Consider the following 15,220-nt stretch of genomic DNA (forward strand, 5'->3'; position numbering starts at 1 on the left):
CAGTCTCACTTCTTTTAGAGCATTTTTTTCCTCATACAGCAGTGTATTGAATGTCTCTGTTATCTCTAGAGTCTTGAGAACCCAAGTAGACTCTAGTGGAGCCTCCTTTGGGGTTTAGGAAGGACTCCACTGGGCATTTCAGGCCTCTGAATCTTTGAAGGAGGTTGAAGAAGGCAGTTTTTAATCATTGTCTCTTCTGGAGGCCTCTGAGAATGTCTCTTCCATGTTCTCCATGTCTCCTTCCCCTGCCTGAGCCCCCAATGACCACTGTCTTCAGCTTCTTCTCTTACTCAAATCCTGCCCCAGCCAGAAGACAGCTGTAACTCCTAACCTTCTTTTCTCTGGACCAAAGAATTCCTTTCACATTTCCAGAGAATGTCTGCCTCCCAGACCTTTCTGTCCTTATTTCTATGGCTATCCTTTGTATCCTCCCTAAGCTCTCCACATCCTTCCCAAGTGATTAAGAGCCCAGCAGGACTCTAGTAGAGTGACCCTTGATCTATAGAGGGGGAGGAAAGTGCACTCCAATTGATATTTCCAGGATCTTACCAACCTTCAACCTTCTCTGTAAGAGTTCTTCCAGGTCTGACATTCAATGATAAGCTATCCTGTGACTACAGAAATGAGGCACAAGGTGGGGCAGGGAGCTGAAGGGGTGGGGATAGGGGGTGAGGACTGTGGCCCATAAGAATTTTGGACATTGCCCATGCCCCTCTGTACTGGGAGAGGGAGTATACTTCTTGGATACAAGGAAAGGGAAAGAAATGGAATGACTTGGATAGGTCCCAAGATCCCTATCTTTGTTAATGGCAGAAGATAAAGACTGACCTCTGGGGAGCCTACTGTAGTCCCAACCCTTGTAAAAACCAAGCTGTAGTGTAATGCCTGACTGAGAGTCACTTGACCTAGGTGATCTCTGCCACTTACCCTATGTGGTGTGAGGCAGGGAATGTCTCTCTAGACTTCAACAGGGGTTTAATGCCAACTTGGAAAGAAGTTTCTAGGACAGTGCCCCAGGGATCTGTGCTTGGCTTTGGGCTATTTAACATTTTCATCAGTGACTTAGATAAAGACACAGGTGATATGCTTGTCAAATTTTCAGGTGACAGCTGAGGCTGGGGATAGCTACTACTTTGGGTGACAGGATTTTAAAAGCTATTGAAAGTCTAGAATATTGGGCCAGATCTGATTACATGCATTTGATAATTATCTGTGTAAAATCTTACCGTTGATTCTTAAATAGCAGTTTCACCAAGGACAAGATGGAGCAAGCATTTAGATAGCTCTTTGTCTGAAATCTGGATGTGTTAGCCTATATTGCAGGTCCAACATGAGCATTATGGCTAGAACGAAGAGGGTAATTGTCTCACTGCTTTTGTCAGACCACATGTGGCGTGTCGGTTCAGTTCTGGGCACCGTATTTTTTAGGGGGGCCATTGATAAGAGAACGACTAGGATGTTAAAGGACCATGAGGTTGGTTGGGGAAAAAAAAAACCAAACAGGATGGTTATCTTGAAAATAAAAGACTTAGCAAGGAAATGATAACTGTCTACAAATATTTGAAGGGTTGTTGTATAGAAAAGGGGTCTAGCTTGTACTGCTTTATCCCAGAAAATAGAATAGGAAAACTTCCTAATACAGTCAGTGGTATCAGAAGCGTAAAGGACTGATTCTAGAGGTGGTGCATTCCCTCACACCTGAGGGCGTCAAGCAGAGTCCGCCGGATAACCCCGTGTAGGGTATGTTCTGTAGAGGACTCTTGTTTAGGCACCAAATGGACTGGATGACCTCGGAGGCCCCTCCTTGAGGGTTTGTGATGTCACCGCTGGAAGAGACCATAGAATGTAGCATGTTAGGCGCTTACAGAAGGCTGTGTGATATACTGTCAATCCTGTTCAACTTGGAGTCAGGACCTGAGATCTGGATTTGAATGTCACGACCGGCAAGTTGTAGCTTCACAATCACTGCCAACTCATTTAACCGCTAAGGTTTTCTCCACTGTAGTAGCTATGTAATACCTATCTTTCGGGGGTGGTTTGTGAGGATCAGATGTGCATAAAGGAGAAAATGGTTTGGAAACCTTAAGCACTGTAAGGGTTCATCAGGTACTATCAGTTAATCCTTAGCCCCATCACTGAATTAAGTCCAGAGAGGAGAAAGCTTGGCCAAGGTCAAGATTAATAGCAGAGGGGGCAGCCAGGTGGCTCAATGGATAGAGCACCGGCCTTAAAAGTCAGGAGCACCCGAGTTCAAATCCAGCCTCAGACACTGGACACTGTCTGTGTGACCCTGGGTAAGTCACTTAACCCCATTGCCTAGCCAAAACCAAAAGATTAGCAGCAGAGCTGAGTCTAGTACTTGGGTACTGAGCCCAGGGATTCCCTTAATGAGTATGGTATAGGCAGAACAAGGAATGAATGAAGAAGCATTTGTTAAGTATTTACTATGCGTTAAGTGCTGGAAAGACAGTGAAGAAATGACAGTTCTTGCTCTCAAGTTTACATTCTAATGGTTGGTAAGGTATAGGAAGTTTCAACTGCCAGTCAGATGGAAAGGCCCATCTTACATTACCTGTAGCACAGCACAATAGTATAACGTCCTGTCCTCTTGCTGGGAGTGTGAATATACCTGGAAGTTCAAAAGAAATATGACCTTAAAGTGTAACCAGATCAGGGAAGAGGAAGGCAGGGGCCAAGTATAACTCACGGACAGGATTGGCCTTGGGGAAAGTCATTGAAGATCCAGGAGAAGAGCCGGGTGATGGCAGACAGCCTGTCTTATTCCTGTAAAGGGAGCAGTGTCTAAGGATGAGGACCAGGGCAGTGAGTTAGATTACTGGGGAATCAGAAATTAGCTCCCCATTCAGATCTCAAAGATGAGGTCAGAGTCCAGCTCTTATGTAGTCATAAATTGAGTTTCAAGGTGCAAGACCCAGAGATGAGGGAACCTGGGAGTGGGAGCCCAGTGGGGACAGCCAGAGTCCAAGAGGCAGAGAGACAGTGATTCTGCTCATGGACTGCCTGGTGGCAAGCTCCTTGCGGGTAGCAGTGGAAAAGGCAGAGGCTAGGGAGTGCCTGAAGAGGAAGGTAGGTGAGGCAAACCTAATGACTTCATCCTGATGTTAGGCTCTTTCCCCCTACTCTGTAGCTGACTTGACCCCATCTTCCCCCCTGGACTCCTGACTGTCTAGGAGGAGAGACTGCCCACTCTCCACTTGTCTTCCCAGGGGGAATATGACATGACTGGGGCCCGAGTGGCCCTGACCCTTTGTGCCTTGGGAGGGCAAACTGGAGAGGATAAGGCAGTTGCTGCTCTGGAGGTTATGTACCAAGCACTGGGTTTTAAGAACTGCCTTAGAAGAGTGGCCAAGGCGCAGGTGAGTGATTTTCCCAATGGCTTTTGCATCCCTCTGAGATCCCAACTCCTCTCCCAACGCTCAAACAATCAGGCCTCTTGCTCTTCCAGTCTTTCCAGAAAGAACTGGCTGATTTCCGCGAGCTTCTGGATGCCCACGGGAGCCCCATCAGCTGCGCTTTGGTCGTCCTCTTAGCTCACAGTGAATGTCGAGGGTCGCTTCTGGGGCCAGATGGGAGGGAGGTGCAAGAGAAGGAGCTGGTTGAAGAACTGAGCCACTGCCAAGCGTTGTGGGGCAAAGCCAAGGTGTTTCTGTTGCTGGGTAGCCACAACAGTGAGTGAGAACCAACATGGGCAGCTGGGTTTGGGGAGAAGGGTAGGAACAGGGGCACTGGGGACATCTTCACTGGCTTCCCAGATCCACTTGTGTCCCAGCTCCTCTCTGAATTGACCCCACTTTTCCCTTCTTGTCTCCAGCAGATTTGGAATCCAATGCTTTTCTTCCCATTCTGACAGACCACTGCAGGCACTTTCCCCACTGGCACCTGCTGGAGGTGCTCACCCAGGTCTGGACTGGCTTAGCAATGGGTGGGTGGATGGGGGTCCTACCATGACCTCTGGGGCCCACAGCTCAGTTCACCTTATCTGTCACATTTCTCATATATTTGCTCAACAAGTTTTACACACACATACATACATGCATACACATGCACACATAGTTGGTGTGTGAAAGAAAGAATAGTTTAGTGGAAAGAAGCTTGGAGTCAGTCAAGAGAGGAAGACCTGAGTTCAAATCTGGCCTCAGACATTTATCAGCTGTGTGACCCAGGACAAGTCACTTAACCCTGTTTTGCCTCAGTTTCCTCCTCTGTAAAATGAGCTGAAGAAGGAAATGGCCAACCACCCCCCAGTGGGGTCATGAAGAGTTGGATGTGACTGAACAATGACAGTGTTTGTTCCCTTCCTTCCCGTTACTCCCCATGTCCTCTGCATTTCAGTCAAACTGGAAGATCTACTTTTCTAAATCCTAATTCCACACCTGTACTCAGTTGTTCCTTCCCTCTGCAATGCTTTCCTTTTTTTTCCTTTCCTATCCAAACCTAACTGTCCTCAAGATCCATATCCATGATACCTTCACAGATACTCTAGTCAAGATCTCCACCCGCCCCACCCTGACCCCAATCTTATGGCTTTCACACACCAACTATATGTGTACATGTGCGCATCTATGTGAAAGAAAGTATAGTTTAGTGGAAAGAAGCTTGGAGTCAGTCGAGAGACCTGGGTTTCAATTTTGATTCCCGGCTGTGTGGCTTGACTTTCCTGAGCTTCAGTTTCCTCAACTGCAAATTGGTATAAAAGCAGAGTTGCAGGGAAAACATTTCATAAATCTTTGGGATAAATTCGAGTCAATCTCTTAAGTCCCAACCCTGAATTCTTTGATGCTATTTTCTAGCACTATTTATTCAGTGTCTATTAGGAAGGAGCTTGAAAAGGTCAACTAGTCCATCTAGAGAAGACAAGGGAGTTTAGACAAGAGAAGGGACTTGCTCAAGGTCGCACAAACCAGGATCAGGACAATGCATGGGAGCTGATACTGAGAGACGTACAAGAAGATCAAGGCAATGGGAGTGGTTTAGGCAGCATTGTGAGACGGGGAAAGTATTGGATTTGAAGTCCAAGTACTTGAATTCAAATCCTGGCTCTGTCACGATCTTGGGGAAGTGATTGAATCTCTCTGGGCCTCATTTCTTCCTCTGTAAAAATAAGAGAGTTGAACCAGATGGTCTCAAAGGTCCCTTCCAGCTCTGTCTATGATGCTGTGAAATAACTGGCTTAATGAGATATTGGCCAGAAAAGGCGTAGGAATAATGAGATAAATAATGCCTTAAGGTTTACTAAGTGCCTTACAATACCTTTGAGGTATGCGGTACATGAGTCATCCTCATTTTACAGATGAAGAAACTGAGGCTCAGAGATTCAATGTCTTCATTACACAGCTAGGAAGTGAGAGTCACCTAGTCCCATAAGATTGGGGTCAGGGTGGAGCAGGTAGAGGTCTCTGACTAGGAGGATCTGTGAAGGCGTTTGGTGAATTTGGTTGTGACCCCACTGGGGGGTGGTTTGCCATCCTTCTTCAGCTCATTTTACAGAGGAGGAAACTGAGGCAAACAGCATTAAGTGACTTGCCCTGGGTCACACACAGCTGATAGGTATCTGAGGGCTGATTTGAATTCAGGTCTTCCTGACGTCCAGCTCTCTATCCACTGCACTATCTACCTGCCCTAAGCAAGCATTAAGCCCCTGCAGAGTGCCAGGTGCTTTACAAATATCTCATTTGATCCTCACAACAGCTCTGGAAGGGGTGGGGTGTAAGTGCTATTATTAAGCCCATTCTACCGTTGAGGAAACTGAGGTTAAGAGACTTGCCTAGGGGGTCACACAGTAAGTGTCTGAAGTTGGATTTGAACTCGGATCTTCCTGACTCCAGGCCTAGCACACTATGCACAATGCCACTTAGCTGCCTCTTGGGAGATAAGGCTGGAAAGGTAGAGAGACATCAGATCATAAAAGGCCTTGTTAGTGATGAGGTTTGTACTGGAACTCAGGTCTTGAGATTCTGTCTAGTAGTATGTTTGCTGAACGTCCTCCCCAGATTTCCCCCCACCTTCCTCACTTTTATAGTAACTTGTAGTTATAATTAAAAGCAAGATTGATGAAAGAACCCTGCTCTCCTTCCCAAGATTCTTGAACCCAAAGTGTGCCACCGCATAGGCCTAGGCCCTACCAATGCCTTCATCTTCAGGCCATTCGTTAGGTTATGCGTGGGTCTGGGAGTCAGCCTCTGAAACCTGCTACGGCTCCCCACATCCCATCATGAGCAAGTTTCATAGCGTGTTGGAGATAATCTGTCCCGCCCTATCTTAAGCAGTTACCTTTATAATATCTTCAACAAATAGTTGTCTTCTGCCTAAAGACTTTCATTGTCTTCAAGCTCACTACTTACCAAGGTAGCCCATTCCATTGCTGGCAGCTTTGACTGTTACAAAGTTCTTATAGAGTTCAAATAGACCTTCCAGTAATTCCCACCCAATGGCCCTACTTCTGCCCTCTCAGGCCAGACAGAACTAGTCTACTCTTCATGTTCCCCCTAAGACTTCTCTAGGCTAAATCCCTAGCTCCTTCAGATTCCTTTTTGGCTGATTGCCCTTCCTCCTCCTGTCAGGTCATTGGCGAAGTAACTCAAGAGATGCCTACTACCACAGGGCACAGGTGCCCCATCTTCCAGAGCTCCCTTCGGGGTGCACTGTACTTTGGGAGAACAAGGTCACAGGACCTGGAGGTACGAGGGGACCAGATATGTTGTCCATAGGGACAGGACCTGGGGAGAAAGGAAAGAGAAGAGAGACTTGAGGGAAAGGGAGAGAAAGTGCATATGGGAGTGCGTGTGTGTGTGTGTGTGTGTTTGAGAGAAGCCCAGGACAGAATGAGCAGGGGCCTAGAGTTAATGAGAAGGAGTAGTCGAGAGAAAAAGGGAGAAAAGGAGTTAGAAGAACAGGGGAACAAGAGGTTAAGGTTGACCACTCCTTCCGCTTTAGCCACTCCCCCCTCAAATCAAGTTTCTCTCTTCTCTCCCCTTTTTGCTCCCCCAGCTCAGCCCCATCCCTCAAGGGGTATATGACATGTCTGGGGAAAAGGTGGCCCTTGTCTTATGTGTCACCCAGGACCGCCTCGGGGCTGAGCAGGACCTTAAAGGCCTGAAGAGGTTGTTCCAGACTCTGGGCTTTAAGAGCATTCTGAAGATGGACCCTACTGCCCAGGTGAGGTACTGGAAGGGGTGCAAAGGGGATGGGGGGAATGAAGTGAGGAGAGTATAGAGGTAGGTAAGGAGTGGGCTAGACTGACCCAGGGCTTCATGAAGGCCCAGGGACCTAGGAAATTCCCTGACTTCCCTTGTTGGCTGACTCTAATGTTCTGATCTTAGGCCTGTAGCTTACAATCTATGTGCTCTCAGCAAAATCACTTTTCCTGGTCTAATTTTTCTCAATTGTAAAATAGAAGGGTTAGACTTGATGATATCTAAAGTCCTTTCCAGATCTAAGTTAATGATCTTAAGGTTCCATACTCTGCACTGAAGGTCTAAGGTCCTTCTCTATTCCTCTTGCTGCAATAGCAACTAACCCTTTCCCCTTGGTTGATTCCATCTTTTCATTCCTAAGCTGCTATCCTGGTTGGTCTTTCCCTCATTGGCCATCCAAATTTCCTGGTGTCCAGTTTCTCCCAGAAAACATGATTCACAAAACACCCATCCCCTCTAAGAAAGCAGGAAGGCAGTAACTATCTCTTTTTCTCCTTATTCTTCTTTCAAAACTCCTAATGTTGAAATCCAGATTCTCTTCCACTGGCCCAAGCTAATTACAGCCATTTTCACTGGTTGTCTTCCATGCCTGGAATGCTTTCCCTCCTCATCTCTGCCGTTTCCCTTCCCTCAAGTATCAGTTAAAATCCCCCATTCTGCAAGAAGCCTTTCCATGCCCCAAACCCCTGAATGCTAGGACCTTCTGTTTGCTGATTATCTCCAATCTATCTTGTATCTATCTTGTACATAGTTATTTGCATGTTGTCTTCCTCATTAGATTGCGAGGTCTTTCAGGGCAGGGATTGCCCCCCTCCCCTGTTTTGCTTTTTTTTTTTAATTTCCAGCATGTTGCATAATGCCTGGCACATAGTAGGTATTTAATATGTGCTTATTGACTTGAGCTCAACCCAAGAGCTAGGGTGGTAGGGTATTGCACGAGAAGTCATTGGGCCTATGGAAGGGTATTTCTTGGTTAATAGCAATTTCCCAATTTTCGATGAGCATGCAGCAGGATGGATAGTGGTTAGGCAAAGGAAGCAGAGAATTCAAAACTGGAAGAGACTGCTGAGACTGATTAGTCTACCAGGGGTGGGGAACCTTTGGCCTTGAGGCCACATGTGGCCCTCTAGGTCCTCAAGTGTGGCCCTTGGACTGAATCCAAACTTCACAGAACAAATCTTGTTATTCAGGGCATCTGTTCTGTGAAGTTTGGATTCAGTCCAAGGGCCACACTTGCGAACCTAGAGTGCTACATGTGATCTTGAAGCAGAAGGTTCCCCACCCCTGGACTCTAAACCCGTGATCAGACAGGAATCTCTTAACATCTGTGACAAGCGGCCATCCAGCTCTTACCTGAACACTTGCGCACATGGCAGCCCGCTCCACTTTTGGATAGCTCTGTTAGGAACTTTTTCTTACCTGGAGCTTAAATCTACCTCTTTGTAACTTCAGTCCATTGCTTTGCATTCTTTCTTCTGGGGCTAAGGAGAATTATCTTCACATGATAGTCTGTCGAATACTTGAAGATGGCTGGTCTCTCACTCCTATCCCGCTTCAGTCATGCCCAACTCCTTTAAGACTCATCTGCTGTGGTTTCGACTCCCCTCACTGTCCAAGTTAGCCTCCTTTAGACATCTTTCAGCTTATCAATGTCCTGCCTAAAATATAGTTGCCTTATTTGAAAACGGTACCCTGGATGTAGCCTGAGGAGGACAAAATACAGAAGAACTACCACTTTTTTCAATTTATACTCTGTTAATGCACCTTCATATTATATTTGCTTTTTAAAAAACTGTCATGCCTCATTGTAAGCTCAAATGAAATTGTGTAACATTAAATAAAATCCCCACCTGCATATTTCTTCTCTCTCATAAGCTGTTGATCAGCCACACCTCCACATCCTATACTTGTGAATCCACATGTGGGACTTTATCTTTATCCTCATTAAATTTCATCTTATTAGAATTTCCTGGCTGTGATGAGCAGAGTTGGCCTTTGTCAAAATTGTGAAGGAGGCAGAATTTGGTTTATGAAACTCTTCCCAGCTCCTAACCCTATTCAGGCTCTTTTTGCCTTCCCCCTCACCCCTTAGGTCTGTCCTATCACTGAGGAAATGGATCTGAAAAGATCAAACATCTTGAGATGGGAGAGACTGAATATGCTACTTTTCCTTGGAAGGGATGCGTTTGAAATGGGAAGTAATGGGTGGTCCAAAATGAAGCTCTAATGGGTCAAGCTTCATCTAGGGTCAGGTGGGTGAGGGTCAGCACTGATGTGTGTGTGTGTGGGGGGAATCCAAGGAAAATATGTGTTCTCCTTATGAAAAAGATCCTCCATTTTGGGGGTACATTGGAATTCTCCTTGCCCTCAGGATTTCCGAAAGGAATTGGCTCAGTTCCGGGAACATCTGGATGCTTGTAGGACCACTGTGAGCTGTGCCCTGATAGCCCTCATGGCCCATGGGGAACCTCAGGGACGGCTTCTAGGGGCTGATGGACAGATAGTGGAAGTGGAAGAGATGGTGAGAGAGCTGAGTGCTTGTCAGGTCCTGCAGGGTAAGGCCAAAATTTTTCTGCTGCAGGGGTGCCGTGGAGGTGAGTAGGGGATACAGCCCTCTCATAACTTTGAAACTCAGGTAGTAGCTCAGCTTCCAACCATCCATTCTCCCTTCCCAGCCTGCCTTTTGGCTTCATGCCCTCTCTTTTCTCTGACGGTGACTCTCAGCCCAGCTGGTCCCACAAGCCTTCCCAGATCACTCCAAGCCCAAAGTGAACTCTGAAGCCCTCTGCCATCATCTGTGGCACACACTGTTTATATTTTCTAACAGTTGCATATGTGCGAGTTTTGACTCCCTCTTGAAACCATATGCTCCTTAAAGGCATGTGGTTCTATTTTTGTACTATCCCTCGGTAGCTACAAGTTGCCTCATGGATTTTCCTATGAAGGGAGAGGAGAGAGCACTCAATTTAGAGCTGGTGCGCGTGGGTTATTTCTTACTTGCTATACAAGGAAGGCCCATGGGACAATTCCAGCCCTGATATTTATTACCTGAATGACCTGGGGCAGGCCACTCCATCACTTTAAGCCTGAGCTTCCTGACTCACGAAATGATGATACTCATTTCTACCCTCTTTCCATGGGCTGTCAGATAACAGAGACCCAGGCGTGAGACCTAGAGCTTGGCCCTGGCTAGGACGTTGGCTACAACACTGGCTGCAGAGGCCTTCAACTATCCCCTCTCATGCAGACATCCTTCGGGTTTATGCTAACATGCAAGGTAAGTGATTCCTTTTCCTTTAAGGGCCTTGAAGGGATCTCTGAGATCATCTAGTCTTGGTCTACCTCATTAGTTGGCCTTCTTCCTCCCGACTCCTAAGGGTGAGGTCTGTCCTCAGTCCTCATCTATCAGTTTACTATTCAGATGTTTGTGTGTAAATCTCATCCCCCAGTGAACCTGAGGCTAAGGCTGAGGCTAGACCAGGGGTGGGGAATCTACGGTCTTGAGGCCAGAAGCTACATGTGGCCCTCTAGGTCCTCAAGTGTGGTCCATTGACTGAATCCATACTTCACAGAACAAATCCTTTTGGGATTCAGTCAAAGGACTGCACTTGAGGGCCTAGAACCACATGTGTCCTCAAGGCTGCAGGTTCCCCACCCCTGGCTGGACCATTAGCTCATTGAAGTCAGGGTCCCTTCTAACTCTAAATCCATGATCTGCTTTTTATCTTTTGCCTCCTCCTTTTTATCCTTTCCTCCCCAGAACAGAGTCCTGCAGATAGTGTTTGTTGAACTGAACATAACTTTCACGTTTATGAAAAGCTTCATTTTATCCTCACAGTAACTTCATAGGACTTGCAAAGTCTTACTATCTATATTTTACGGATGAGGAAGCTGTGGATCAGAGAGGTGAAGGGATTTGCCCAAGGTATCAGAGCCATTAAGTTGTAGAGACTTGGCAGAGAGAGATAGGCTGTGAGTCTACATTTGGAGACTCCCAAGTCCAAGGTTTTTATCTGCTGTCCTCTGCCACCTCTTCTCATGTATCAGAATTCATAGACTTGTGGAATTTTAGAGTTTGGAAAAGACCTCAATGGCCATCTGATTCATTCCACATTACGATATGACTGACAAATCTCCAAGGAATTCCCATTGCAATCTACTCGACAAATGATTATCCAACCTCCGCTTTAAGACCTCAGTGAGGGGGAATCCCCCAGCTCCTGAGGCAGGCCATTCCACTTTTGAACAGTTCTAATTGTTAGGAAGTTTTTGCTGTCATCAAACCTAAATTTGCCCTTTAGAAAAAACCAAACTCCTACCCATCACACCCCTGGTTCTGTCCTTTGGGGGCAAAGAAAGCACTTTCACATGGCAACCCTTCAAATACTTCAAGAAAGCCATCGTGTTCCCCATGAGTTTCCCTTTTCCATATTAAACTTTTGAAGTTCTTCCAACTAATCCCATGACATGTACGCAAGGCTCTTCACCATCATAGTTGCCATCCTCTGTTCACTTTTTACTTTGTAAATGTCCTTACATTATGTCACCTAGAACTGAACATAATAACCCAGATGCTGTCTGACCAGGATAGAGTACAAAGATTAACCTACAGTTTGCTGGTTGTTCTCTTCCCTTTTTAGAAAATCAGGGCAACATTTACTTTTCACTGCTCCTCCTTTTAAATATGGCAGAAATCATTCCTGCCAGTTCTTTTGCTTAATTTTCTCTAGGCTCCCCTGAATCCTCTATCCATTCCACCTGACAAGCAAAGAACCAATGTCTCCAATTAGAGTCACCCTGAAGACTTTAAGTACTAATAGATACCCAAGAAACCAACCTTGTAGTATTGTGGAATGGAGAGAACTCAGGTAGAGTAGGGTAGTAGGCTAGATTTGGGATCAGTAGACCTGGGTTTAAATTCAAGCTTTGCTACTTATTACTTCTGTGACCTTGGGCAAATCACTTCCTCTCTCTCTCTCTCTCTCTCTCTCTCTCTCTCTCTCTCTCTCTCTCTCTCTCTCTCTCTCTCTCTCTCTCTCTCTCTCTCTCTCTCTCTCTCTCTCTCTCTCTCTCTCTCTCTTTAGGCATTTGGGGTTAAATGACTTGCCCAGGGTCACACAGCTAGTAAGTGTCTAGTGTTTGGTCTGAGGTCCGATTTGAACTCAGGTCCTCCTGACTTCAGGGCTGGTGCTCTATCCAGCCATCTAGCTGCCCCTTCCTTCCTCTCTCTGGGCTTCACTTTCCTCATTTGTAAAATGAGGAGCCTGGACTAGATAATGTTTAAGGTCCCTTCTAGCTGTAAATCGTGTGATTTTAGAAATCCAAGAGAAACTGGGTGGAATCCTCACCTCCATACTCCTTTATCAGGACATGTTTCTTTGAGGAGATAGAGTCTGAAATGAGAAAGGACAGTGCAATGCCTAGGCTGCAGTGGAAGGGGAGAGTTTGCCTTTGGTTTAGGAAATTGGGCAGGTTACAGGATAGAGACAGGAGAAAAGGCTAAGAGGAAGGGTAGCAGAAAGTCAGGGTAAAAGTCTTTGATGGGCATAATAAGCTAACCGTTGCCATGGAGATTTGGGTGGAAGAATGGTAGAGTTAATAAGCTCCTCAAAGGTGAGGACAGAAACATGTTTTGCTTTGCTTGTGAGTTCCTATATGCGACTGCCTGGAGTTAGAGGATGGAGGTGATAGTAATTATTTTCTTTTACAGTAAATAATATTTTCTGGTTTACCCTAGATGTCTCCTCCAGGGAGGACTTTCCTAGGAATACAGACCAAGTGGATATCTTGAGAGTTTATTCAGCTGCAGAAGGTATAAGGGAAATCACAACTGGGGGAAAATAAAACAACCTATGGGCAATAGGAAGAGAATTTGGATTCTTCTCCCAGGACTCAACTGTTGGCAAACAAGTTATTCTCAAGTTCCATTCCCATTCGGTTCCATTTAAGATATTTTTAAAAAATATTTTTACTTTATTTTATTTATTTCTTTTTTTTTTTTAAATAGCTATAATGCCAGGGTTTTCTGGTGTACCCCAAAGACAGCCAAAAGCTCCTAATCCAGAATGAGTGCAGATATGTTTTCCTGGAATTAGCTACTGTGCCTAGTCTGAAACCAACCAATCTTCAGGATGATCAGAGGATCAAGACCTGCATGATTTGGTTACATTTTTAAGATTGTGGTCCTATAAGAAATCCTTACTCTCTGTCCTCTGCCTCACTCCTCTACTAGATCCCAGGTACTCTGTTCTTCTATCATGCTTGGAACTCCCTCTTTCCACCCTCCCCCTAAATGAGAAGGAAAAATGATTGGTGTCTGTTACCCTTTAGGCTATGTGGCATACCGGGATGAGAATGGCTCAGACTTTATCCAGACTCTTGTAGAAGTTATCACAGCTGACCCTCACCAGGATCTTTTGGAGCTTCTGACGGAAGTGAGTGACTGAAGGGCAGCTGAACTTCTTTCCTCACTTACCCCAAGACTTACATGCTCTCCCTCTCATGTAAACAGGATAATCTCATTGCCCCAGAGAGCCCCAACTTGGGGAGCTTAGCTCAAATGCAGACTCCAAGCCCTGCAGAGAAGCCTACATCTAGTCTTATTTTTGCAGGTAAACAGGCAGCTGTGCGAGATGGATGTGCTTGGTCCAGACTGTGATGAAATACGAAAGATGAACTTGGAGATCAGGAGCTCCTTGAGAAAACGATTATATCTGAAGGTCTGAGAGCCGGAAAGCAAGGCAGTGAATCTGGACCTTCAAGGGCCCTATCCCTCAATCTTTCACAACTTTTTTTGTCTTTCTTTCCCCAGTGCCTGGCACATAATAGGTACTTAATAAATTCCTTTTTCCCTCCAATCTTATTTATGTATTGTTTTTACAAGTATTTATTATCTCTCCTTTCCACCTCCCCCCATTGAACGATTAAAAAAGAAAAACATTATAAAATATGTTATAAGTATATTTTAATAAATATATAACAAACACTTTCTCACACTGGCCATGTCCAAAAATGTTACATCTCATTTTACTTTTTAGTAGCAAACTTTTCAAACTTTCTGTAGTTTCACTTCAGTCTTGGATTGGGCAAGGTAGAGATTCAAGGGATTTACTTCCAACCTTGACCTCCTTTTTAGTGCTGACTCTAGGGCAGGGATGGGGAACCTGCAGCCTCGAGGCCACCTGTGGCCCTCTAAGCCCTCAAATGCAGCCCTTTGGATTTAGTCAAAGGACTGCACTTGAGGACCCAGAGGACCACAGATGGCCTCAAGTCTAATCCCTATTCTAGGGATTAGAGAATATACTGCAATTCCTATCATTTCCACTGTGAATTCCCTCAAGGATGGAAATCAACATTAGCACATCTTGGAAGATATTAGGAAATGGCAGCTGTTATGTAGACCCTGATCCTGTCTCTACCTTTGGGTTGATTTTATCCTTTTCCTCTACCGAGTCAGTTTTTCAGTTGAGGGTAATTGAACCCACACATGGGGCAAAGGGATTAGTTTAGTAAGGTAGAAAAGAAAGACATGTTTTTGCACCGGGAAGATTTCCAGACAATATGGATATAATGCTAAAGAGTGCTGAACTTAAAATCATGAAGACCTGTGTTCCAATTTAGGCTTTGCCAGCTTAGGCAAGCACTTCACATTTTTTGTTTTTGTTTTTTGGCTAAGCAATGGGGTTAAGTGACTTGCCCAGGGTCATACAGCTAGTAAGTGTTGTGTGTCTGAGGCTACATTTGAACTCAGGTCCTCCTGAATCTAGGGCTGGTGCTCTACCCACTGCGCCATCCAGCTGCCGCTAATACTTCACCTTTTAAAGCCCTAGTTTTTACATCTGTAAAATGGACATAATATTAGCCTTACCTATCTCACTTGTTTGTTGTGAAAGATTACATAAGATAGTAGATGTGAACCTAAAATGCTATAAAAAGAAGTTATTACTACTAATAATGAAATATTGCTTATTTGCAAACTGGTTATTGTATATTAGTTAGTAGACATA

General features: G+C 45.3%; 1 protein-coding gene across 5 annotated transcripts; it reads left to right on the forward strand.

Moving 5' to 3' along the window:
- Positions 1-666: 666 nt before the first annotated feature.
- Positions 667-14,071, forward strand: LOC110214652 (caspase-14-like). 5 transcript variants are annotated; one of them, XM_020995678.2, is made up of 11 exons: positions 670-2,294; positions 3,228-3,377; positions 3,467-3,689; positions 3,833-3,921; positions 6,582-6,698; positions 7,009-7,176; positions 9,586-9,808; positions 10,363-10,491; positions 12,952-13,026; positions 13,545-13,648; positions 13,826-14,071. In XM_020995678.2, exons 2-11 carry the CDS (start codon positions 3,240-3,242, stop codon positions 13,937-13,939), a joined length of 1,380 nt encoding a protein of 459 aa, XP_020851337.1. In that variant the 5' UTR covers positions 670-2,294; positions 3,228-3,239; the 3' UTR covers positions 13,940-14,071. The 5 variants fall into 5 exon arrangements, 4 of the variants coding, with proteins under 4 accessions (XP_078008765.1, XP_020851337.1, XP_020851336.1 ...); XR_002326321.2 differs by lacking the exon at positions 13,826-14,071 and adding an exon at positions 13,222-13,453 and having other exon boundaries at positions 667-3,377; positions 13,545-13,633; XM_020995677.2 differs by having other exon boundaries at positions 671-3,377.
- Positions 14,072-15,220: the final 1,149 nt, after the last annotated feature.

This window comes from Phascolarctos cinereus, unplaced genomic scaffold, assembly GCF_003287225.1.
Source record: "Phascolarctos cinereus isolate Bilbo 61053 unplaced genomic scaffold, phaCin_HiC Scaffold_4;HRSCAF=312, whole genome shotgun sequence".
NCBI lineage: Eukaryota > Metazoa > Chordata > Mammalia > Diprotodontia > Phascolarctidae > Phascolarctos > Phascolarctos cinereus.

What these genes read in the sequence shown, in the direction of transcription:
- LOC110214652 (XM_020995678.2), top strand. Translation starts at nt 3,240, where the DNA reads ATGACTGGGGCCCGAGTGGCCCTGACCCTTTGTGCCTTGGGAGGGCAA. An exon ending in AGATGGACCCTACTGCCCAG is followed by an intron (nt 7,177 to 9,585) that starts GTGAGGTACTGG and finishes CCTTGCCCTCAG; the next exon opens with GATTTCCGAAAGGAATTGGC. An exon ending in GCTGCAGGGGTGCCGTGGAG is followed by an intron (nt 9,809 to 10,362) that starts GTGAGTAGGGGA and finishes ATGGGCTGTCAG; the next exon opens with ATAACAGAGACCCAGGCGTG.